Below are 25418 nucleotides of genomic sequence, written 5' to 3'. Positions count from 1 at the left end.
GAAAAATAGAATATTTTTGTAGACCATGGATCGAGACGAAGTCTGTGCTAGTCTGATAACATGGGTAAGTGAACAGGGAAATGCTTGCTTTTGATATGTGTTCATATAGTCACCGACCGCAGTCCATTGAAATAAATATGTTCATTAAATATGGATATTAGGAAATCGGATACTCTGTGAGCTGTCAGATCACGCCTGGTTTTTTTAATTAGTCCTAGAATCATCATATCACTAGTGAACAAATGACACAACGATGAGAAGTACAATGAAGAAATGATACATTTATGTGAAATAATGAGACGCAGAGTATATAAATGTATGTATCATTTTGTCTGCTCAAAGATAATTTCATATCCCTTTTTATCGACTACTTCATTTACTGTTAGAACTGACTGTACTGTCACGATCCGTATTTAAGTATGTATGTTGGTATAAGGAAATAAAAAAAGGAATTATTTAGTTAGTTTATACGTAAAGATGGAGCTGTACTGTAAGAAGGTTCAATTCTTTAACCTTTCGCTCAACGTTTTTACGCATATGTTCGTCCTCTTCGCTTAAACCAAGATTAAATTAAATTGAAATGTTTTCTGCTTGTAAAAAATGTTTGTTAATAAGGTACTTTTATTTAATTTATTGTGTCTATTGTTCTTTGAACATCCAGAATCACTTTGAGAAAGTGTCTCCCTATAGAAGTAGGTGGTGGGCATACTCTCCAAAGCCATTGAGATTGAAGGACAAAAATAGAACCACATCAATCAGTATTCATGTTTCATCTTTCTAAAAACACATGCTCTGCCAGCTGAGCTGTTATGCTCCTATACTGGCATTGAGAACATGACACTTTAACACTGAAATATGTCAGCTTAGTGTTATAATTAAGTACCACTTTGAATGTATTTGAAAGTCAGTTGCATAAATATAGACTAATCAATTGAATTCAGTAAAAAAAAACTATTAATTCTATTAAAGATATGTGTATATTCATTTTGTATTTGAATAGCTATTTGTAATAGCTACATTTAGGAAATATTTATTTGGCAGATGGCATGCAACTTTAATTCATAAATATTTATCTGGCAAATGGCATGCAACTTTAATTCATAAATTAGTAACTTTAAGAAAAATTCAAATCTTAACTTATTTTTCACATAATTTGTTTCTTACTGATTTGTCTTATTAGTGCTAATATTTCTTATGTATAATGATAGATTGTACAAAAAACACACAAATGAACAAAGCACCTTGCAATGCGAAAAGGCATACAAGTGAATAGTACAGTGTTTATTCTAAACTCTGCCACTATTGTATGAATTTAAATGTAGCATGCAGGTTACAACAAATCTTTGGGACTAAAAAATCCACCAGTAGCGTCTTCCACCTGTAATCTTGTGCAAAAGACACTCAACTGGATAACACCTTTCAATACTTAGTCAGAATTGGATATAGTAGAGCCAAATAATGAATTAAACTGCATCACGCAGCTGTTTTGTCCTGACTAACAATCACAAGGAGCTTAAAATATTAAATGAATTAAGCACATTATTGTTTCCTTTGTGTATATATAACAAAGTTTTATTACATAAAGCAAAATACTGATAAAAAAAAACCCCAGACATGTACCATGCAGATGTCTGAAATAGAATCAAATGAAAATGTGTGTTATTGTTATTTGCTGAATATGCTGTAAACTGTAACTGTTATTGGTAAAGCAACATAAACTTTAAACATATTTTCATTGGATAGTTTTTCACAACACTCTACAGGTATCCAGTTCACAACAGACAGTTATTGTTTATGCACTGAGCTGGTTTTATTATGCTTACTACTGTATTGTTATGTAACATTATGATGTTAAAAGACTATCTTGTCAGGTAGAAAACCAATCTTTGGATATTATGATAGCACATGAAAAGATGTTGAGTTTTAGATTTCATTCCTTTCCCTTCGACGAAACACTTTTATTCTGAGTCTTGTACATGTTGTTATTGTAGATGCAGACGTTCGGGATCAGTGGTCCGTGTCAATCTCCCGAGGATCTTAGTGATGGTGTTGCTATGGCACAAGTACTACATCAAATGTGCGTATTGTTTACTACTGTACACATGTTTCTTACTTTTACATAATTAGAGGTATCTGAAGTATAGATCTTGAGTCAGTCATTCTTATCAAAAACTTTACCTACAACCATATATTTAAATCAGAAAACATAATTATATGCATCAGGAATTTATTATAGGGTAAAAAGAAAACCTACTCCATACTGGTTTTCCTACTATGTAAATAATGTACATACCTGTACTACAGGTTTACACATTTGAAGTGTATCTATCATAAATATGCTTGATTGTTTATCAGTTACCTGCAGGCCCATCATTGAAACACAAAAATGCAGTACATGTATGATGTACAAAATATGATATTAGATATTTGTTCAATATGTGGCTCATTTGTAATATGTATGATGTTTTCTGATCAAGGTGTTCTACAAATTTGTATAAAATTTATCATTGGCATTATTATTACAGCTTAGTGTGAATACATGCTAATATGATTAAGTAGGCCTATATAGCAGTAATAAAATTGACATGATGATAATGGCCATTAAGTACATAAAGTTTATGTTACTATATAATAACACTTCAGAAGCATAGTATATGGCAGTGGTGATCATTTTACTTTCAGTGCACCTAATTTCTTCAATGAAGCATGGATGTCTAAGATCAAGACAGATGATGTCACAAACTGGAGACTTAAGGTACAGTGTTGAATAACCTCTTTTTACTACCTCTAAGGTTATTTTCTTTACGCTTTGCGGATCATGAGAGTATTCTTAATTCCAGAATCACTTGTGATTTTATGTAGAGTTAACTCTTATATGCTTATACTTATAATTGTACATACTCTTTAAATTTCCTTAAGTAATAATTACTATATAATTTTGATTTGTAGCCATAAAATTTAAAAACTGCATATGATTTGAATTTTGCTTTATCAGTAATATATCCAGTGTATTTATCATCATTTTATTAAAGAATTACTAGTATTTATCTATGTCATGACCATCAGAAACTATATTTATTCTATTTGCTAACTGAAATATTTTATAGGTCAGCAACTTGAAGAAAGTGTTGAAAGGCATATTGGAATACAATCTAGAGGTGAGCTTATTAAAATCTCAAACATTGATACTGTCCACTTTTTCTGACTAAGCAAAGGAGAAGTTATTTGGTCTAGCATCAGTCTATAAACTAAAAATCTCACATTTAATCCCTTGTGGAGGCGTTGTGACATAATGACCTCTGTTCATACTTAGTATAGTGTATTGTACTGCAAGTGCAATGTGTGTTCTGTTCCAAATATACTTTAACTTCCTGTTTGCACTCATACTCCTTTTAACTAGAAATCTGAAATTGAATTATATCAAAGCTATTAATCTGAAAGTTACTTTACTGGACATGCCTTGAAGTTTCCAAATGTCTATAGACCATAAATACCTGGAAGTGAACTTCCTGATGTGCTAGACTGACATGTTTCTTGGAGAAATTATTCAAAGTCAAAAGATTTGTAGTTTGTTTTGTTTTTACCCTTATCCTTCATTTGTTTATTTTCATTAATATATGCAACTTTATTTAAGTTATTGTGAGTCAACATATCATATTTACAATACATATGGTTAAAGTTGTAACAGCTCTGGCAACAGATGCCTGAAGTTAGAAGTCACTCATGTCACCTGTGATGTTGGTACATCTACAGTATATAAGTAGATATTGATAAGATTGTAGTCATGTTTTAATCCTTCTGTTGTAATTACAGGTGATTGGTATACAGATCCATGATTTCCAAATGCCTGATGTTAACTCTATAGGTAAGTTGTTCTTATATCATATCTGTACTCATGTTACAGGTAAGGTGTTCTTATATCATATCTGTACTCATGTTACAGGTAAGGTGTTCTAATATCATATCTGTACTCATGTTACAGGTATGGTGTTCTTATATCATACCTGTACTCATGTTACAGGTAAGGTGTTCTTAGATCATACCTGTACTCATGTTACAGGTAAGGTGTTCTTATATCATACCTGTTATCATGTTACAAGTAAAGTGTTCTAATATCATATCTGTACTCATGTTACAGGTAAGGTGTTCTTATATCATACCTGTTATCATGTTACAAGTAAAGTGTTCTAATATCATATCTGTACTCATGTTACAGGTAAGGTGTTCTTATATAATACCTGTACTCATGTTACAGGTGAGGTGTTCCTATATCACACCTTTGCTCATTCATGTTTGCATTTGTAGCAAAATGGAATTTTATATGTGAGAAATGCATATTTTCATTTATATGCTCCAGCTGATAACATGCATGTAGTTCGACTCAAATATAGGGTTAAGTCAGTTTAATCAGAAAACTTTAATTTATTGACTCATTATACAAAGGATTTTAATGCAAACTTCTATGTGGCTAACAATACAAGTCATTGGAGAAATGGGCATTACTTATTTAATTTCCATTTCCCTTCCAAGATTAAAAGTAGTCTAATTACTATTCTTATATTTTATTGCAAGACGAATGTGATTATATCAATAGATTTAACACCATTATCCATCAAACCATCTTTTATGCATTAGCAATTTTAAATTATCTGATATATCATAGGGACAAGCAACAACAATATGGTGTAATCCACTGAAATACATCTACAATGCATTCAGCTAAAGATTATAATTATTATGGTTATAGATTAACCAGTTTCCTATATATACATAATATGCAGGTACTCCACAGCCATCCATGTAAATATTTATTGTTACATGTAGTTTAAAGATTGTGTTGAGTTCACAGTTTTAATGTACTTTTCTTTTTTTCTTCGTTCTTCTCATAAAATACTTTTCCTAAAATTTGAAACATGTTGATCTAACTGTAAATCAATTTTGTTCATTTCATTAATGAAATAATCCATTTACTATATTGATGAAGTAAAAAATGAAAATAAAAGATACACTGTGTCGGTAGTTAATATACAGAAAAAAACTTTAACCCAGTACATACATATATACAGAAGACTGAACTCAGAAGCTACAGTTGTATCTCTATGTATCCAGGAAGGGAAATATTAGGTCTGAAGTAGATGTATACACGTATACTGACTAACCTTGCTATTACAAAATGTGGCCACGTTCACATCCTGTTGTACTTAAGATGTATGTCATCACAGGGACCATAATTTGTTATATTTTATATACACTGTTTGGATGTACTGAGTTTGTTCATCCTTGTTGTTATATTACTGAGTTCTGTGATCCCTGTGGTTATTGATATAGTCCTCTTCCAAATATTTGAATGTAAATGTTTCTTTAACTGTGGTGAATTATTTATAGAATGGCTTACATCAATTCTATCAACTTCACTTCAGATGGTTTAGAAATTTTAGGATGTTCTTTGTGTATATATAAATCCTATTCTGGGTCTAGTCTTTGTGAGATACTGTAAAATTGTTAATTTTCATCGGGGAATTATTTTAATTGATTTTGTGGAAACTCTTATTCTAATAATTCATAAGTCCATGGACTGTTAAAATCAGTACTGAGGAGTACAGTTTATATAAAGTAACAAGGTAGATGTATTGAACTTTTTTATCCACAAAAATTAAGTATCAATAAAATAGTTTTTCCTCCTCTCTCCCACCTCGGCCCTCAGTCCTCCACCCTCTGCCTCCGCCCTTTACCCCACCCCATTTTTTGCTATCTGAAGTCACACAAAAATATATAATTTTACCATAAAACAAGGTCATACAAGAATAGGTAAAGCAACTGAGTACTGGTATCAATCTAGATCAGACAAAAGATGGATGATGGCTCTATAGTACATTTATACTAGATGCTAGTGGACCTTATATACACCCTATCAGCAAATAACTTTCAGGTATTCATCTGAAGCATCACATCCATAAATCTACTCAAAAAAATAAAAGGTACTGTTGTGTTTTCCTCTAAACTCTAAAGGTCTTGATCTATGCAGCTGAATGAATGCAATGATAACCACTGTTCATGAAAGGTATCATTGACACTTTCCAATTGTTTATTAGGTGAACACAGTAACGTGCCAGAACTGGGGCGCTTGCTTCAGCTTATCTTAGGCTGTGCTGTCAACTGTGATGCTAAACAAGAGTACATCCAGCGTATCATGTCCATGGAAGAATCGGTACAGCATGTGGTAATGAATGCCATACAGGAGGTAGGTCACTCAACATACAAGCCATCTTAGGGAGTAGGGGAGTGGATCATTCTCAAATTTTGTTTGTATAGAAATTCCTTTGTTAGCTCCTGACCCCTCATTTTGTCCACTGAATATGGAGACTCATATTAAAAACAAAAAATGTTTAAAAAGTAGCCATCTGTGATTTGTAAGTAATAATTTGTGTAATAAAAATGTTATTTCTATAGAAGTATTTGATGGAACTTATTTCAATATGCTGATTTTTTTTGTTTAATGGTATTCACAGGTGATTAAATCACATTTTAATACCAGAACAAATGTGTTGTTAGAGTAGTCAGAGGGGAAATTTGTTTTTTACAACTATAAGCATTTTGTTATAAAGTATTATGGTCAGATACATACCAGTTTTAGTACTGATATGTCAATTTTTCTACATTTACATATCTTATTGTTAAGTATTGATATAATGATAGAGACAGTGCATGCAAGATCTACATATGTAGATTTCCAGGAGAAAGTAAGACTTCACGCTTAGAACCCATATTCTGTGAGGTCCATAGTTTTTGGTCACATTTACTAAAACATTTCATAGTGGTAATGCTTAAATTATGTTTTCTTTTTCTAGCTCATGACAAAGGAAATCACAACCAGCAGTGATGGTGAATCAGAATTAGCAGAACAGGTAAGTAAATAGGATTTATTTAAACATATAGTGATAAGGGACTTAATGATGAATGTATTAGATATGTATAAAGGATTTACAATCTGCCTTAAAGTTTAATGCATATTGATGCTGACTAAAGTAATATTGTACCTTTGTAGATCACTATCTTAAAAAATTAATATTTATCAGCAAATGCTATATTAAACTCATTTATCTGTGAAAAAAATAACTGAATTTAGTCAATTATCTACTAGGCTATTTCTTATACAGATTTCATAACATAATTCCAAACCTTGTCTCACAGTATAATAAAATTATCATAAAATGAAATGTCATTATTACCACAGCTAAGACGGACAACAGATGAACTAAACAGTGCGTTAGAAGCAAGAGAAGAACTGACACAACGATGCCATGAACTTGACCAACAGGTAACACATACACCCACGGCATAAGTTTTGGACAAAGGGATATTACTCTTGTTGGATGGTTGTTAACCTTAGTTTAAACAGTGCTTTATTTCAAGGGGGTTGTATTTTGTTATAGCAGTTGTTCTATAAACAATGTATGTTAGGTGATGGATATTGTATATCAAGGTACTTTGACTCCATGTTGAAACTATTTTTCATCAACAGCAAAAAAAAAAATTTTAAAAATTAAAAGATCAAATAAATTAGGACTGTGTGACTAATTAAGGTGTTTCATGAGAAATTGATCATTCTTTTTTATTTCTATTTTTTTTTCTTTTGGTTTTTAAATGATATTTCTTCTTTTTCATTATAACACAAACACATTTAATGGATTTTTTATACTTTTTATACAGGTGGCTGGCTTAATAGAAGAAAAGCAGGGCTTAGTGTTTGAAAATGACAAATTAAATGAAAGGCTGAATCTAGCAGAGAATTTGGATGATCCTGCGTAAGTAGAGTTCGTTGAAGTGCAATGGAGTTGAATGGCTGGAATATCTGTTAGATTATTAGTGTCAGTCTACAGACAACTTAAACATTTTCATGCTTGGGAAAATAAAGCTATTTTTTATTAAAGGTTCTGGTATTAATTTAAAAGTTAAAACATTTCAGGTAATAAACAACTACATAAAGTAACTTTGATAAATTGATTTAAATAACATGTATATACATATTTTGCCAACCTAGCATTAGGAAAATTGATCTTGATAAAAACTAAATCATAAAAAGAGTTAAAAGATATCAGTCTGGCATATTAGTAGTCATAGTGATCAGAAAGTTGATAAAACAAAATTCTGTTCTTTCTCGATAATTGCATGATTGATATTTTTTAGTTTTGACATTTGTAGTTTTCTTATCATTGATTAATGACATGTGTTTTTGTATGTTTAAAATTAATTTGCTTATTTGGATGAAATATACTTTTAGTTGTCTGAGATTTTTCTTAAATTTTATTTTGAAGTACTACTAAAATACCTGATCCTTCAGGTACCCCAGGATATGTGTGGTATTTCTAAACTTTATTTGACACTGTTTTTGTGGTAAATAAGGTAGAGAGCAGCCATTATCATTTGCTTGTTAATTTTCATTTTGGTTTTGAACCTCAGAAGTTTTCAGTTTGATTTTGGTTTTGCTACACTGCATAATGGATTAGCGGATTTTGTTGGTACGAATTATTTCAGCACAGCTGCAATTTACCTGTAATGATTCTTCCTTCACCAGGTGTGTCAATTACATTCTTCAGTCAAGGTAACAGAGCAATAGTGTTAATAGGCATTTAAAGAAACTTGCATGAGGAAATAGATAAGCCATTTTTCCTACATTTAACATACATTTTCTCAGTAACCATGCACTAAAAATCTCAGAAGTATTCTCAACTTGAACTCGGATATTTTTATTCAAAATAGATCAAAAGTACATTCAATAAATTGAATAGGGTGCAAGCTTGAATTTTTTTATTTTTTTTTTTTTTGGAGGGGGGGTGGGGGGGAGGGAGAAGGTACATTTATGTAAAGTATATTCATGAAAACATAAAACTTAAATGTTTCATTGGTTTATTGAAATTAATCTCATGACTCAATAGTAATCAAATTGAGGCTATTTTCTTGAGATGTTAGTGCCAGTGAGAGCAGCAACTCTTTCACTGCGTGTCTATTATAGACAGAAAGATCGTGAATGATTGAAAAATGGGCTACGGTGACTCAATTGAATAAGAACCGCTGTACACAAACCTGTGTTTGATAGTGTGGTAACTTTTAATTACTCGGATCGTGTTTCACTCTGCAAGTTTGTGGGCATGCCTGTTGACATGATCTGCCCCGTGAAGGTCTGGGGAAGCACAAAAATTGGCATGATCTGACAGTCCCCTGTGTATCATACTGTGTTTATCTATTAATTCCCAACAGAAAATCAAACATTGGTATCATGTGATAAACATTTAATGATAGTACAACATGTTTCTGACAGTACATTTAGTCGTTTGTATAGATTTTCAGACCTGGGTAGGGTAGCTATATTATGTTTTGTATATTTCTGAATTAAATGCTTTGCAACAGCTTTTTAGTACAGAAAAATGTTTACCAAGGTAAGCTCTTAGATCCTTCATACAGTTCACAAAGTTTAGATATAAAGAAGATATAAGATCCAGAGATATATTCACTTGCTACATAGCTAGTTGCTTTGTTGTTTTGTCAAATGGATTTTTTAAAATTACTGAATTAAAATCAGTATGTATCGTCAAAACAATTAAGATATACTATAAAGCTAGATAAATTATTTTATCTGAACAAGGAAAGTATGTACAGGATGTATTAATAGGTGTATTTGAACTTTTATCATAATATCTGCGTAACTGTCTTTGGCCTTTTACCCCTACTTACAAAGCATGTTATTTCTCTGGACGGCTTCCTCTATGGACTATGTGTATGCTGAAGCTTCAGACCCACTAAATACTACATATATAGTACATCAGTTCTTTCTAATTTATATCTGGATGTTAAAATGACCATTGAAATATTAATAAATTATCTCATCGTCATGGCCACCAAATAAATGAGAAGTTGTAATATATAGTGTTACATATACATGAGTCGCATGGCAGACATGGTTGTCACATATCCTTATTCACTGTGCTCTTCATAGTGTTGTGGTCTGTCTAGTTTGGACAGGCAGCTAAATCAGACCCATTTTTACTAGATGTATGTAATAACACGGTAACCTTATCATATTACATTTCCCTGGATTTGTCAGTGTGCTGTACTCCTAAGTGCGACCTCACCTCAAGGTGGAACAGATAACATAGATTTTGTAGCTTTGAAAAATATAACAAAATTTCTGTGCTGTATCTGTTATATATTTCATCATCTTTATCTTCATAAATAAATATTTCTAGTTTTATACACATTAAAACCACTATTTTCCTGAAAAATCCTTGAGCCTATTTTTTTTCCCTTTATATATATATCATTTGTATTTGCTTACTGTTTAAAGCACAGACTGAGTTCAATCTCAGTATTGGTAAAAATATTGAGACACTGTGACAAATCTAGCTAAAGTAGCAATAAAATGGAATGTTGTTTCACCTCGTTAATACAAAGATTTGTATGTTTTTGTTGATGATACCAGCTTTTATCGAATGAAAATACATGTATTATTTGTTTGACTTGTCAAATTAATAAGTATATAATAGTTTATCATATCAATATTCACTACCTTTGAATGGTACAGTTTCCATGCATTACACATAGCAATTAACGTTACTGTATAAATGATAGTTGAATTCTACCAATGTTCTGTCAGTTCTATTTATAGAACTTGTGTGATCTATTTCTATTTTCTACTTGATATATATAACTTATATTTTTCTTGGAACTTACAAACATTTTATGAAAAATTTCTAACTTGAACTTATCACCACTGAAATTTAGATGTTTCTAATTCTTCCTTAAGTTATTAATACTTCTTAATTTTACTGTCCTCATCTTTTTCTTTAGGGACATGTAAACTCAGTATAGTATTACTGTTTGATAAATGGATTTGAAATTCATATAAACTATGAATGAACCAGTAAAAGATTAATTCTAAAACAGCAATGCCCTATGTTAAAATATTTTCATTGTTTTCAAGTGGATTCCAACTTGTTCAGACCTTCTCATGAAATATGATATATATCAATTCATAGATAAAAAATAAAACCGATTACTTGTATATCATTATCTTTCAAAGATTCATGAGTGTCTGGATATATACATTTAAACAGGCTTGCTTTGATATAATCACACTTTCTGTAACTTTTTATATACCAGTATACTGTATACATCTATATACAGAATGTACCTGTATATAATATAGTGGAAACATTTCTTATAAACTTATTAAATATTGTTTACCATGTGTATTTTTGGAATACCTTAGGCTTAATTCCTTAGTGTTTTATTATTTATGTATTTGATACAGACTAAAGATTTAACCCAGTTTTATTCAGTTATAATGAAACTCAATGCTACTAAAGTGATATTATGAGTCAATGGGTGGCATAAAATTTTAAGCGATACATAACTTCTTTTTTTTTATAAAATTTAACACCAATTTATGAACAGAAATATTATTGTAATTCTCGGATTACTTAGATTTAGTGATAGATAATTGATTCTTGTATAAAATATTAATATCCTTTGTTTTGAAATATTTGTTTATTGTATTTTTGTCACTGTACTGAGTTTATGGTAATTTGATAGTCTGAAGATTAGAACTAATTTAAAATGTGAAGTTGCATGTATGTATTGTAATGTAGTTGATACTGGAAGATTTGTGATCTTAAAGATTGTGATCAACGCACTATAAAATAATACAGTTAATGAATTAGGTTAATATGTTAGTTTGTATCATATATTTTCATTGATTAAGGTTTATATATATATATATCTACTTCTAAATCAATATATTGATAATAGCGTGTGCATTATGTTTGAACAGCTGGCAGATAGAAAGTATACAATGATTTGTCACAACAACAAGACCATGACACTATTACAAACTGAAGGTTATAACTCCAACTTGTTACTGATATGTCGTTTGTGGTGATAGATTCCAAGGATTCATGGCTCACAAACTGAAGGTTATAACTCCAACTTGTTAGTGATATGTTGTTTGTGGTGATAGATTCCAGGGATTCATGGCTAAACCTTTTGTTGTAGTCACAGTCTGGTTCATGTTGGAAATCCCTATATATGATTAGAATATTGGGCATTTGGATATAATATAAATCTGTGTACCTAGTAGATGTATTTAAGTAAACAGGATGGATGTGACAGCAGATTGTGTTAAACTGTCTATATTGAGATATTGATTAATGAAGCAGGATATGAACAAAACAATTGTGTATGTTTAGTGATGAAACGTTGGTGTGTCTGATGTTTTACAGCACTCCAGCTGGTAAGAGGTTTCAGCAGCTGCAGCAACAGGTGGATAAACTGCAGGAGGAGAATTTTAAACTAGAATCTAGTGAGTAAATCAGTGGCGAGACAGTCACATCAAGACAGCGCTTCTCTTAAAGATATCTCCATCATTATCACATCAAGACAACATTTCTGTAATTCTCCATCAATATCAAAATACATGTCTTGTATGCCTGCCTTCAAACTGTTGACATCATATGTCGAAAGAAAAGAGGAAGATTTCAGGAACCATGAAAAATGTGCCTCACAAAAAATATGGTTTAACAGTAAAACAGTCATCATTGCTAATTGTTTTTTCTTGTATGAATATTTAGATGATGTGTCAGATGTTTTCTGTAAATTTACTCAGTACTTGTCTATTGAGACATGTATGTAATGTATTTAATGTGTATATCCTCCTCGAAAATGAAATTTTTCAGGGGTGCATATACTCACTGCTGTGTTATATTGATTTTTCACTAATGTAATACTTCAACTTTCTTTGTTACTTAGACGTGATATGTCTATTGCTTACTTACAGGTCGAGATGATTTAAGAATAAAGTCGGAAATTCTTGCAAGAGATTTTTCTGAACTTAAACAAAAAGTAAGTAAACTTTAGAAGAATCCTCTATAAGAAGCCAAATGGTTAAAGGTTATGATATTTAACACTTGTCCATTTTAAATACTGAATTTAAGTGGAGTTATCATGTATTATAGTCAGTGCTATAATAGATAGATATTTACATAGATTATTTTTGACGGTGAGTTAATCATAACACTAATTATCACATCGCTGTTGTCAGAATGTGGAGCTTACAGCGATAGCAGATGAGGCACGTTCTCTGAAGGATGAGGTGGATGTTCTCAGGCATACATCAGAACAAGTCGTAAGTATACACAGCAAAAACAATTGTTAAATCTTACCCCTAAGGATACTACAAAATAAGTTCAATTCTAGAGTTAAAATTGTAGTGAAATTGTTTACTAGAAGTTGTTAATGAAACATTTATATGCTTTGGGTAACTGGATTCAGGAGTATTTGATCCTGTTAAGAGTGTTCCAGTGGCTTTCCTTAATGACATATAGAATGATATGTGCAATAAAAACTCTCAGGCTGGACTAGTAATTATCTTTACAGACTTACAGAGATTGAAAAAAAAACCAGTCATGAAGTATAATGACTATTTTGGGGCTGTGTTCGAACACGTCTTATTTTATGCTTCATTTCTCATTGGCATTGATCAAACATCCTTGAGATCATTTAAGGTGGAGAAAGTTGTGTCTTTGAATAACAATACTGATGAATTGACTCTAATGCTCTTTGTCAGACATGGTATTAATATATCTTATTTTATTTACAGTCTAAGTATGAAACAAGTATAGAATCTTACAAGAAGAAAATGGGTAAGTGTTTAAAATAACAGCTTCCTTTTGATTTTTAACTATCAGGTGACAAATCACCTTCTGCTCCAAATGAGGAGAGACAAATCAAATTCCATACAGACATGGCATCTTAAAATCAGGTGACAAAAATTATTTTTAGGATTCAAAACTATCTAGGTTACAGGGTGAAATGTTGAAGTTTTGCTAAAGGAGAGAATTATTGATCAGTTGCAGTGCTCAAGCTTGTTACTTATGGGGATACCTTAAGCTTGTCGTTTATCATTAAGTCATCTCATCTGTTCTTGTATTGATTATTTGTTTACCAATACACAGCGTGTCTATTTCTAACATCTTAATCAAAGCTGAGGATTTAGGTATTGATAGATAGAGGACATGTATACGTCATTCCATCTGATAGATTTATGGTCTGTAAATTCATTATTTCTACTTATCATCTGAAGATCAGAAAATCAGGTATTTGGCAAAATTACTTTTTTTGTTATTTATCCAATTAAAGCCAAGGTGATAAACAGGAAATTTTCTTCACATGATCTGTAAATTATAGCTATACACCTACAACTAAAGATTAAATGAAAACTTTCAAAATAAGTCCATTTTCATGATTATATCAACATGTTGGTATTTTCTTGATGTTATTTTGTTTAAGTTGTTTTACATTGTTCATGGAAGATCAGTTATTTCCTAATATATATTTGAAATTGAATTTTGCAAATGAACAGAGAGTTAGAGATAAAGTATCAACTATTTTAGGTATATTTTGTAGATGGATAACCTCCTTAATAAGTGGTGCTGGTTATCTGATTAAATGGATGTCTTAAATTAAAGTGTATGTATTGACCTGCAGATGAACTCAGTGACCTGCGGGGCCAGCTGAAACTGCTGGAGGAGAAAAACACCAAGTACATGACAGAACATCTGGAGCTAGAAGAGGTAAGTCTTCCACAAAACAAATTTTGGAGCTCACAACACAACATCTAGATCTCAAATATCAATATCTGTAGCTAGAGAAGGTAAATGTTTCACAACATAATTTCTGGAGCTAAAGGTGGTAAGTATTTCACTACACAATATCTGGAGCCAAAAAAGTTGGTTGATTCCTTACCATCTCATACAGTACGTACAGCAGTGCTAGTATGCTCCACACTGGTTGTTTGTCACGTGAAGGTGACCATGTAGTCACCGAAACGTCACACTAAAATCTTCTATTGGTTGTAAGACCTTCTACATTATTGATGTTACGAACCTGAAGAAAATGTTCAGAAATAAGTTGACATGTATCTTCACATTATTTTTCTTCTGTATTCTTAGGCTAAGTGATGATCCGGACTAGGTAGAATTGTTATGTAATTTCACCGCCCTCTGTTCAGCTGTCAGTTTCTGTGCAGAAAGGTTGTCTCAGGCTCACCAGGATCATTTCCTATGCTTTTGATCTAAAATGAAATTTCACATATTGTCTGATACATCTGACATGTTTGGTTAAATGTTTTATGAATACAGTAATAAAGAATAGTAAATAAGTAGAAAAACAGCTCCATTTCATCATCCGTTAAGTGTAAGTTATTTGATAATTCTTGCAGCGACTTTACTTTTATTGATTGTTCCAATTTACCAACAGGAACTGAGGAAGGCATCATCATTGAAACAACAGCTAGAAGGCTACAAACGTCAGGTCCATGAGTTACAGAACAAGCTAACCGAGGAAACAAAGCGAGCAGACAAGGCTGACTTCGAAGCTAAGCGTGCACAGGACAAAATGTCTACTCTTCAAAGAGAAAAAGAGGTGCGACGCCGAAATAGAAAACAGAAAATTTCAGATGTACAGTGGCGTGATTTCACTTTTATTGGGTTATCTATATATGGTTATTAATCTCTAAATTATTGAAATTAAGTTTATCCTGTTTCCAATTAAAAGAACTAAATTTTTTTGTGGTAGTGAAACAATCCTGCAGTCTTACGATTGTTGATGTGTAATTATGAAAATGTACTATGATTGTGATGCTCCAGAGAATGGCAGAGGAGAGAGATTCCCTGAGAGAACTCAATGAGGAGATGAAGCTGACACAGTTACAGAACATGGAGGAACCTGGAGAGATAGCTACATCACCTAGGCTTGAGATGTTGTCACTGCCACCAGAAGTCAAGTCAGTCAATTTCACATCATATCATGTTACTTTACAGTCAATACAAAATAATTTTCTCAGTAATCTCTGATACAATTAATGTACACCTATTCTCTGAAAGTTTCTTTTTACAAATTTGACACACATGATGATTACTGGGTTTGTTTATTTTGAAATATGATCTTTTCAAAATATTGTTTTATGTAAACTTTGTTTGAAGTACTCCTTCTAAACTTGAACAGATTAAAATGAAAATCTATACACATTGTCACTAACCTTTTTACCTGAAATATATCTATTTATCACATACACGCTCAAACATCAATTTGAAACACCACCAGCAATATCAACCGTTACATATTGTCACAAAGATAAATCCTATTTCAAGTTTAACATATGTTTTATGTAGTACATAACAGTTTACTAAGAGTAACTCTTTATTTTTGTAGGGAGAAGATGCTGAGGCTGGAACATGAGAATAAAATACTGAAACTTAGGACCTCTAATGATGATAGTGAACAGGCACCTATGTTACAGTCCATGCTTGATGATGCTAATGCTCGCAAAAATGAACTGGAGACAGAGCTACGGTCAGTCTATGTACATTTACCTTCAGGTTGTTTGAAACTCTGTATACACATTTTATCCGTTATTATCTAATCCTGACTTGATAATGTAATTCTGTTATGTTTGTACTCTTACTAGAGCCTTTAATTTTTTCAGTACCTGACATGAGTCAAGTTATTCGGTCTCAGAAAATTCTTAAATTAAAAATGCGACCATTGAAATCATACCTGAATGTTAAATTGCAGTTTTAACATCTGAAATTATTTGGTATTCTAACAGCAACCCTTGGGGAAACTAGATCTTTTACGAATTATTTTTTAATGTACATCATTGTGGTTATTATGACATGTTCTTCTCTGCTTTAGTGACAAAGATTTCTGACGTTATCAAGAAAGTTGAATCTAATTTTTTTTCTCCTATTGAAATAACACTAGACATACCTGAAGTGTTGAACTTTACAAATTGTATTCGTACACAAAAAATGAAAAAAATCTGTGATAGTTCATGATTTAATATATATGGTTTTAATATCACAGGATAGCCAATCAGCGAATAATGACTTTGGAGGCTCAAGTCGAAGATATTCAAGAAAGTCACACCACAACATCGAATGAGGAAATGCTGGACATGAGGAAAAAAATAAATGAACAGATTAAACGAACTCAAGATACTGAAAGTGTTCTACAGAAAAATAAAGAGACAATAGGTGACCTTGAAGCAAGGTTAAGTGGTAGTGTAGATAAGGTGCAGGAGTTAAAAGATCAGCTCAAAAGGAAGGACGAAGACATGAAGTTAATGGAGGCTAAGTATAAAAAGTACCTGGAAAAGGCTAAGTCGGTACGTACAATCCAAAGTAGCTTGTGTTGTTGCTGTCTGTATCTTGTTGTGTGGTATTAACCAAATCAAACCTTTGAATTTTACTTTGTGGAATGTTGATCTTCTGTTTGGTGATTAAGAATGAAAGTCTCATATCTAACATTGATAATAACAATGTTTAATATGTACAGTGTTATTGGTCTTTTTAGAAATTGAGTTGTTTTTTTTTGTTTTTTTTGGTCTTGTTTTTATTTTGTTAATTTTCAACATTATTTGATTTCAATTGTATAGCTTGTGTGTACAGAAAAAATGTTTTCCCTCTAAGTGTGTATGTCTTTAACAGTGTTATTACTAAAAAAACAATCTGTCATTGGTTAAGCAATGTATGGTTTTTCCAGATGGTTATCTCCCTTTGCATGTCGTAGTTTCTCTCTTTTCCTGCAGAAAGCTTTAAGATCTCTATATGTGTGTTGCCCCTGTTCTAATATTAAGAGTATTAATTAGAAAATCTCATTACAGCCATATTGAGCCAAGTCTTTTAGATTACAATTTCAATACCCCTGAAGTTGATTTGAAAAATAATTTTTGTTGTCAGTGTATCAGTCAATGATAAAATATTATGCTAATTCCCCAGAATTCTTTAACATTCTACTGTCATGAAGCAGTGAAGTGATAACTTTCAAAATAACACAGATTGTTAGAATATATTCCGAGAATCATTAAAAGGAATTCTAATATTGGTCTCATGTGATCTCTAATGTTCAAATATATATTTATTTATCTTTATAAATTATGAAATTAGCTATTTATTTATCTTTATAAATTATGAAGTTAGCTATCAATGGCTGTAATACTCCTGTTATACAAACTGTCCTGTTTCTCGTTACTAGGTGTTCAAGGCAATAGACACCAAACAAAACACAGGAACTGTCCCAGAAGTGACAGTGACGGCCTTAAAAAATCAGCTGCAGGAAAAAGAGAGATACATTGAACAGTTAGAGGTAATCCTCACCTATTGCTTTCTGATTGTTCTGTCATTGCTTCAGCATGTTGTTTAATTTCATTTTTTCACATGGAATGATTATGTTTCAAAAACAAGTCATGTATGGTGTCAAATATTTGTGTGGTATGATTGTATTTTGTGTTGATGAAATTCAGTTTATTACTTTTTTAGGAGAAAAATATATCGGGGTCCTAGAGTTGAAATCAACTGAAAGAGTCGTGATTGAAAATAGCATCTTTTTTTCATTTTTCAGTTTCAGTAATTGTGGTAAAACCCAGCCTATATACAAAATCTTGTGGCATTTGATGTCAAATGAGATGTACTCTTAATGAAATTCAAAGTCTGGAATGAAAAAATGTCTTGTTTCCAGCTTCTATTTCGAATGTTCTTGTACTTTGTATTTCGGTACCATATTTTCTGGGTTATAAACTGCAATGGTATGTAAGTTGCAGGGCCGTTTTATAACAATTTTATCTACATGTTACCTGCATCAGAATATACCTCGCCCTTTCTTATGATGTGGTATCTGTCATGTTGATCAAAGTTTGTTGATATAACAGACAACAGAAGGCAATTTATCAATATCGTCAGTGAAATATTGAATATAGGTTTGCAAATGAATTATACACAGATAGTCCCTCTATTTTATTTTATTGATGTGTTTCAACAAAGTTAAATAGCAGTTATCAAACTTGTTGGCTTGGATGCCTTCACAGATTGTCTATGCACAGATATAGGGCCTGACATTATGTACAGTTTACTTAACAATATCTCCATCAGTATCTGTACTGTTGAGTATTAGTGAAGGCCCTTGCTTGCTGACAAAATTCTTATAAATGAGAGAATGTTTGATATGTGTGATGTCCATTTATCAATGACTTTGGTATAACCCTTGTATCAAACTTATGTTGTCAGCCACTTTTCTAGTAGACTTAAACATCTATTATTATATAATATCTGAAATTTCTGATTCTCACCAATTCTAGAAAGAAAATGACAAGGCGAAAAGTATACGAGAACAAGAGGAGAAATACATTGTGTCTGCTTGGTATAATTTGGTAAGTTGTCTGTAGTTTGAAAAGAAATATGAAATTATCTTTCTTGTTTGAAAGTTTCTAGCATTGTGTTAATGGTCATTACATCTAACTGAGTGTGATAAATTATGTCCGATATCAGAACTGTGACAATATTTGATGATCTGTGTTTCAGGGGATGCAATTGAATCGTCAGGCTACAGAGGAAAGGCTGGCCAATGCTTCCACAGGACAATCGTTTTTAGCTAGACAACGACAAGTGCATTCACGCAGGACTCAGTCTATACCTAACTCTCATTCAAATTCAACTCGGTGAAACAAAACAATTTTTTTTTTTATTTAGCCTTGTTTACCACCTGATCTTTAAATACTCCATGTGATGACAGGAGTGGCGCACTCCAAAGTGATGTATCGTCTCTGGTGATTCAGGATCATATCGAAACAGCTGGTTGTACTAGTTATGTCTCTGTGAGGCTTTGATGATGTCAAACTCCACCTGGACAACACAGTGCAATATCAGTACTCAACACAACCCCTGGATATCGTTCAAGAAACAATACAGATATTTGCCATAATCATGAAAAGCATTTTTGAAATCTCAAATTCTTAAACAGGCTTTTTTAAGATCTACTCATTGTCAGGTCATACTTGTTCATAGGACTGAATTTGATTGATAAACAAACATGGGTTTTCGAATCCCTTCTCCTAGTCAAGAATATGCTACACCTATATAATGATAGGTAATTGCTATTACGTGGACAGCTGAACCTTATGTCTCTGTGAACCACACTCTCTCAGGACAATCTGCACACTCCTCTCTTATTTCTATAATCTTCTAAATCATTGAACATTCAATTGGCATAAACAGCTGATGAAATTTCCATGTCATGTTGATATCGTATATCAGAAATGACTCTGCTGTCATGGTGATAAGTAGCAGTAGTTACCATATATGGAAAAAGCTGATTTTTATTGGTTTTTCAAAGAAGCTTTAATAAAGTTTCCTTAAAATCAAAATTGAGTTTCCAATATACCACTAGTATTGTAATCTGGCCTAACATGTGATATACAAGACAGAAATTTGATCACAGGTTGTACATTTATGATGCTGGGAGTTGTAAATTTTTTTACAAAACATAATGAAACAAATATGTCTCGACTGTCAGCCAGGTTTATTTATGCTGGTATACTATAATGAAGTCTATTTACCATTGATTTGTGAACCATAATATGTCATTTTGTTTTCACATATACAAACAGGAATTTGTCGTAAAACTTCCTAATTTTGTCAGAATCATTTAAAAACATTTATCTTGTAAGAATGTAAATTCTAATGTAACATATATAGAGACTTGTTTATAATAAATTGATAATGCATTTAGGATTCTATATCAGCAGTGAATAGTAACTGACATAATATTCAAGTTGGGATGTTTCACAGTGATAAAGGTATTTATTGAATATTATTTAACATCCTTATTGAGGAGAGACAACAACTTGTATCCATCTCTTCAAATGACTTTCAAGTTAATGCCAGCTTTTTCTCGTTGAAATACGAATTCTGATAAATTAGACTATTTATAGTTTTTCATGTGTTGTCGGTTATAACTCTCAGTAACCCTACACCTTTATTTCTGTAAGGATAAACAACAGTAATTTTGTCTTCCTTGAGACAGGTTAAGGTAAAGGTTGTTTTTTCATATGGTTCTAATTGTATTTCAACTATGTAATATAGTTCAGTAAAAGTTTAAGTCGACATAGAGAACATTTATACAATATCAACATGTTGAACGCTCAATCTACATACTGAATATGAGGGCTGTTTTAGTGCGGTAAGGACATGGAAAATTGACCAATTTAGTTTAAAACTGCAAACATAACATCAAAAATATTTTCACTCACTTGTGAAAGTAAAATTTGCCATACAGTGTGGAACCATATAGTCAGATTTCTAATACTTCATATTTATACACACAAGTAGTTCAAAAAAGCTAACCTGCAAAAGTTTCAAATTAATTTAACCAGCGAAAATTTATTCCAGTAAAAAAACACAATTACATGTATCACAATATACAATAGCTTATGAGTATCTTGTTAATTCAATTTGTAATTTATTACTGATAATAAGAATAGTAGCAGTCTTTATATGTGTGTATATTGTTTAAAAATACATATAATGATGAATCGGACATATTCTGTCTGTAAATGTGGATGTGGAATACATGAAATGTGACATTACTCTGGATTAGTAACAGATTTAAGGCTTAACCCAACTTAACATGTAAGTCCTATGCAATGAACACAGATCTAACGGATGAAATTTCGTAATTGTGCATTTTAATCAAAACATAATCTTAAGCTGTCATTTTCATCAGCAGCACAGAGCAGTCATATCACCAGGATATTTAAACAATGGTTAAAAGATAACATCGCCCTCTGTAGGATATGGTAGAAGTGTAAGGACAAAATCACCAGGTACATAACGGTAAATAATCTATGCAGTCTGTACATATACAGTTTTAAATAGGTTAATTTTCAGTATTTAATGATGTATTAAAGTGACTTTTTTTATCTACAAATACATGTAGCCATAATGCTTAGATGTCAACTGTCCTGCATACTAGATAGATAGTCCTAGTTGTTCAAAGTCACCTGATTAGCTAAAAAGTTTCTTTACTGTAATTTTTGAGATTTGGTTGAAAATCAAAAACTGTTTTCATGTCCCCTGTGCATATTTGTATATGTTATTTTCAATTTTACATACAAATTTTATTGTTGAATTTGAACGTTTTATGTATCTTGCCATCAAAAAAATTTGAATTTTAATAACTGGGTCTTGTTGCACGGTGGAAGATTGCACTTTGATATCATCCAACGTACCATTGTTTAATAGTCATCGTATCACGGCCAGTTTTAACTGTGAATCTCACCACACCTGGTATTATGAAGTTATGTACATTTCATAATTAGATGCTACTGTAAGTCATTTCTAATTCAGTAGAGTGAATGACAGTGAAGTAAGGAGATTTCACAATATATTGTTGTCATTTAGATGTGAGACCTTTTCTCATATTTTCTCAAATTGTCCGAGAAAGTATAGGAATTTCTACAATAGTTTTGTATATATCTAAAGTGTTTTTCACTGTGTGTAAATACATAGCTAGATGATATTTGGAGTGGACAAGACCTGTGATATGTTGTCCCCAGTTATAATAGACATTACTGCCATTTGGTGTGCAACTAACCGGTTGTTATAACTGGACATCAGTGCCATTTGGTTCCTGACTGACCAGTTGTTAAGTTACAACTGGACATTCACTGCTGTTTGGTGCGTTACTGATCAGTTGTTAAATTACAACTAGACATCACTACTGTTTAGTGCGTGACTGACCAGTTGTGAAGTTTTAACTGGACATTCACTACAGTTTGGTGCGTGACTGACCAGTTGTGAAGTTTTAACTGGACATTCACTACTGTTTGGTGCAAGACTGGTCAGTCGCTAAGTTATAACTGGACATCACTGTTATTTGGTGCGAAACCGGTCATGTGCTTAGTTGTAACTGGATATTGGGTTTTTATATTTCAGGGATATCTGTGATGATAGAAGTAACTGGGGTCTCTTGATACATTTTTAATACATTTTGATGTTATTACAGACATGGTAAAGATGTGACCTGGCTGTACCATCTAAGGACTGCATGAATACACTCAGAGGTTGGGGGGCTTCAAGCCATTCATAACTGCCAGTATATATTATGTGAAGTGATTTCACCTACAGCTTGGTAGTTTAAGTAATTATAATATCGGATGTTTCTTGTGATGTTTGGAATATATCAAACTTTATTTTTAATACAAATTTAAGGTATTATTGATAAAAAGAAAAATTTCAATAATTTGTTGTGTGAAGAAAATTTACCAACAAACCATTAGACAGATTATCTCAGCCATATGGTTGGTGATTTGAGATTTTAGGAAATTATGTAATTATAAATTAATAGAAAGTATTAGTAGAGAAAAAGTACATGTATTTACAAGTAATGAGGAAGTTTTTTAAACAGTTTGTATTTATAAGTAATTACTGGAAATTTGTGTATTTATAAGTAATTAAGCAATTTATATAATTAGAAATAGTCACAGGAGGTACATGTTATAGTGAGTGACGAGGATGAAAGCTGATTGGTTATGTAATCTATTGCAACCTATATTTTGTTATTAGAATTAGTGTAGATTTTAAACAAATCAACCAAACACTGTGATGGTTTAGTATTTATTGGTGATGAACAGCCTACATACATTGTCATTAAGGATGTAATCTTCAGGCCCGTCAGTAAAGAACAGAATTTTCAGTTCAGGCTTGAAGACTGCTTCATCATCCTTGTTCAACTATATATATACATGAGGGTGTCGTCACTAAGGATATGTGCAATTTTTAGTGTGTATCTGGTTTTATCATCATTAGTACTAACTGTTTTGTAGGAGGTATTATATAGGAATCTGCTAGATAACAAATAGCTTCAGATAAATGTATATACCTGGAATTATAAGCTACTCAAGCATATCTGCACTCAGATTTTCTGAACACTTAATCCGAGCTTAGCACTTAAGGCCGGATTAAGTAGAAAAAGAAGGTTAAAATTTAATCCATTGTGTAAATACTGAAGAATGTACGAGAATCATTCATTAATGATCTCTTAATGATATTCATCTTCTCTGTCACATATATATAGTCCGATCTATTGTATCACTTTGTATGATTCATATATATCACTGCATTACTCAAAATATACAGAGCTGAAGGCTCTGTTTGTGCTTCGCTTCATCACCTTTTTTATTTATACGACACAGTGCTAAATCTGTTAAATCATGTTACCTTTCTTCCTATCAGCTGAACATAATTTATCACATCATATTTTCTCAGTTTTTTTCTTCATTTAAGAAATATTAAGAAAAATGCTGGGAGTGTTCATTTGACAGAGGTTTGGTTCAAATTCCAGCCTGATTATCCCCCTTGGTTCTTTATTTAAACTTAGAATTTTAAAAAAAAAATTATTATTAGAGTTAATATTGTTTGATTTTTCCCGTTTTTTCTATTATAATTATATTTTAGTATTTATGTTATATAGTAGCTTGATTTATATCATATCATGTCTAACAGTTCTGGACAGGAACGCTTGTGTAAAATAATGAAAATATGCAGTATCCACACTGCTTCAGTATGGTGCTGAAAGAAAGGAGGAAGTGTTTAGATATTAGATTGGCAATCTACTTTAGTTTGAAGGTTCTATAACCTGGCCTTAGATACTTAATTACATAGATATTCAAACAAGCCAATTACACCATAAATGTGTGGTAAAAGTATGAGTGACATCCCCTGGCGTTTGCTAAAATTAAAACTGCCGATTGATTGATAATAATTATTGTTAAAACACTATTTCTATTTGCTATTACTGTGGTGTTGAAGTATTCAATCTCTACCTCTGTATGTATTGCTACTGTTCTGAACTACTTCATGGTAACACAGAGACATGGTAACCATTTTATAGTGAGGTGATACTCCTGGTATATCATTATGTACAATGAGTTTTTCATAACTGGATATACAAGACTTTTGTTCTGTCATTGTAACTGATAGTGTGGTGGAGGCTAACTCGAGTCAGATTTATAACTAACTTTATCACAACAATACAAACTTACGCAAAAAGCATTATTCACATTTTCAATTTTAATCTTGTATTTCAGGGTATCCAATATCATATTTTTTAAAGACCAAGCAATTTTGTAATAAAAAATACGGCATTAATTATTATTTTTTTTTCATTTTTAATTAATTGATCCAAAGGGTCAGAATGATATTTTCATTATCTTCCATCCATTGTTGTATCTCCATTTCACCAGCTTTTCACGTTTCAAACTTCTCAAGTTCCATCCATGGGATTAAGCTCAAACTTGCCTGAAATGATCATGAGATTGTCGTTATCAAGTGAAATTCTGTTTCAAAATGATCCAAGATCCAGTTTGGCCACCATGGTCATCAAAATTCCTGCACATGGCAGCTGACCTGAAACTTACTATGGATGGTCCTGAAATGGTATTAATCAAGTGTTCTTTTGTGGGCAGCAACAAATCCAAGATGGCCACCAATTTGAAAAACATATCAAACTTCTTAAAACTCCATTGGTGCCAT

General features: G+C 31.9%; 1 protein-coding gene across 2 annotated transcripts; it reads left to right on the top strand.

Moving 5' to 3' along the window:
- Positions 1-3: 3 nt before the first annotated feature.
- On the top strand, positions 4-25034 carry LOC132552157 (protein Hook homolog 3-like). Of its 2 annotated transcripts, XM_060216297.1 has the most exons (22): positions 4-64; positions 1992-2077; positions 2683-2755; positions 3108-3158; positions 3814-3865; positions 6093-6241; positions 6849-6905; positions 7235-7318; positions 7711-7805; positions 8576-8602; positions 12276-12355; positions 12830-12894; positions 13094-13177; positions 13652-13694; positions 14539-14624; positions 15310-15474; positions 15699-15835; positions 16264-16404; positions 16918-17218; positions 18088-18198; positions 19187-19258; positions 19410-25034. In XM_060216297.1, exons 1-22 carry the CDS (start codon positions 26-28, stop codon positions 19548-19550), a joined length of 2139 nt encoding a protein of 712 aa, XP_060072280.1. In that variant the 5' UTR covers positions 4-25; the 3' UTR covers positions 19551-25034. The 2 variants fall into 2 exon arrangements, with proteins under 2 accessions (XP_060072280.1, XP_060072281.1); XM_060216298.1 differs by lacking the exon at positions 18088-18198.
- Positions 25035-25418: the final 384 nt, after the last annotated feature.

This window comes from Ylistrum balloti, unplaced genomic scaffold (assembly GCF_031769215.1).
Source record: "Ylistrum balloti isolate Yb309-2 unplaced genomic scaffold, AGI_CSIRO_Ybal_v1 Utg370240, whole genome shotgun sequence".
NCBI classification, from domain to species: domain Eukaryota; kingdom Metazoa; phylum Mollusca; class Bivalvia; order Pectinida; family Pectinidae; genus Ylistrum; species Ylistrum balloti.
The sequence above is the reverse complement of the archived record's forward strand: the minus strand, read 5'-3'. Positions and strand labels throughout refer to the sequence as shown.

What these genes read in the sequence shown, in the direction of transcription:
- LOC132552157 (XM_060216297.1), top strand. Translation starts at nt 26, where the DNA reads ATGGATCGAGACGAAGTCTGTGCTAGTCTGATAACATGG. An exon ending in TCACAAACTGGAGACTTAAG is followed by an intron (nt 2,756 to 3,107) that starts GTACAGTGTTGA and finishes AATATTTTATAG; the next exon opens with GTCAGCAACTTGAAGAAAGT. An exon ending in GAACTGGAGACAGAGCTACG is followed by an intron (nt 16,405 to 16,917) that starts GTCAGTCTATGT and finishes TTAATATCACAG; the next exon opens with GATAGCCAATCAGCGAATAA.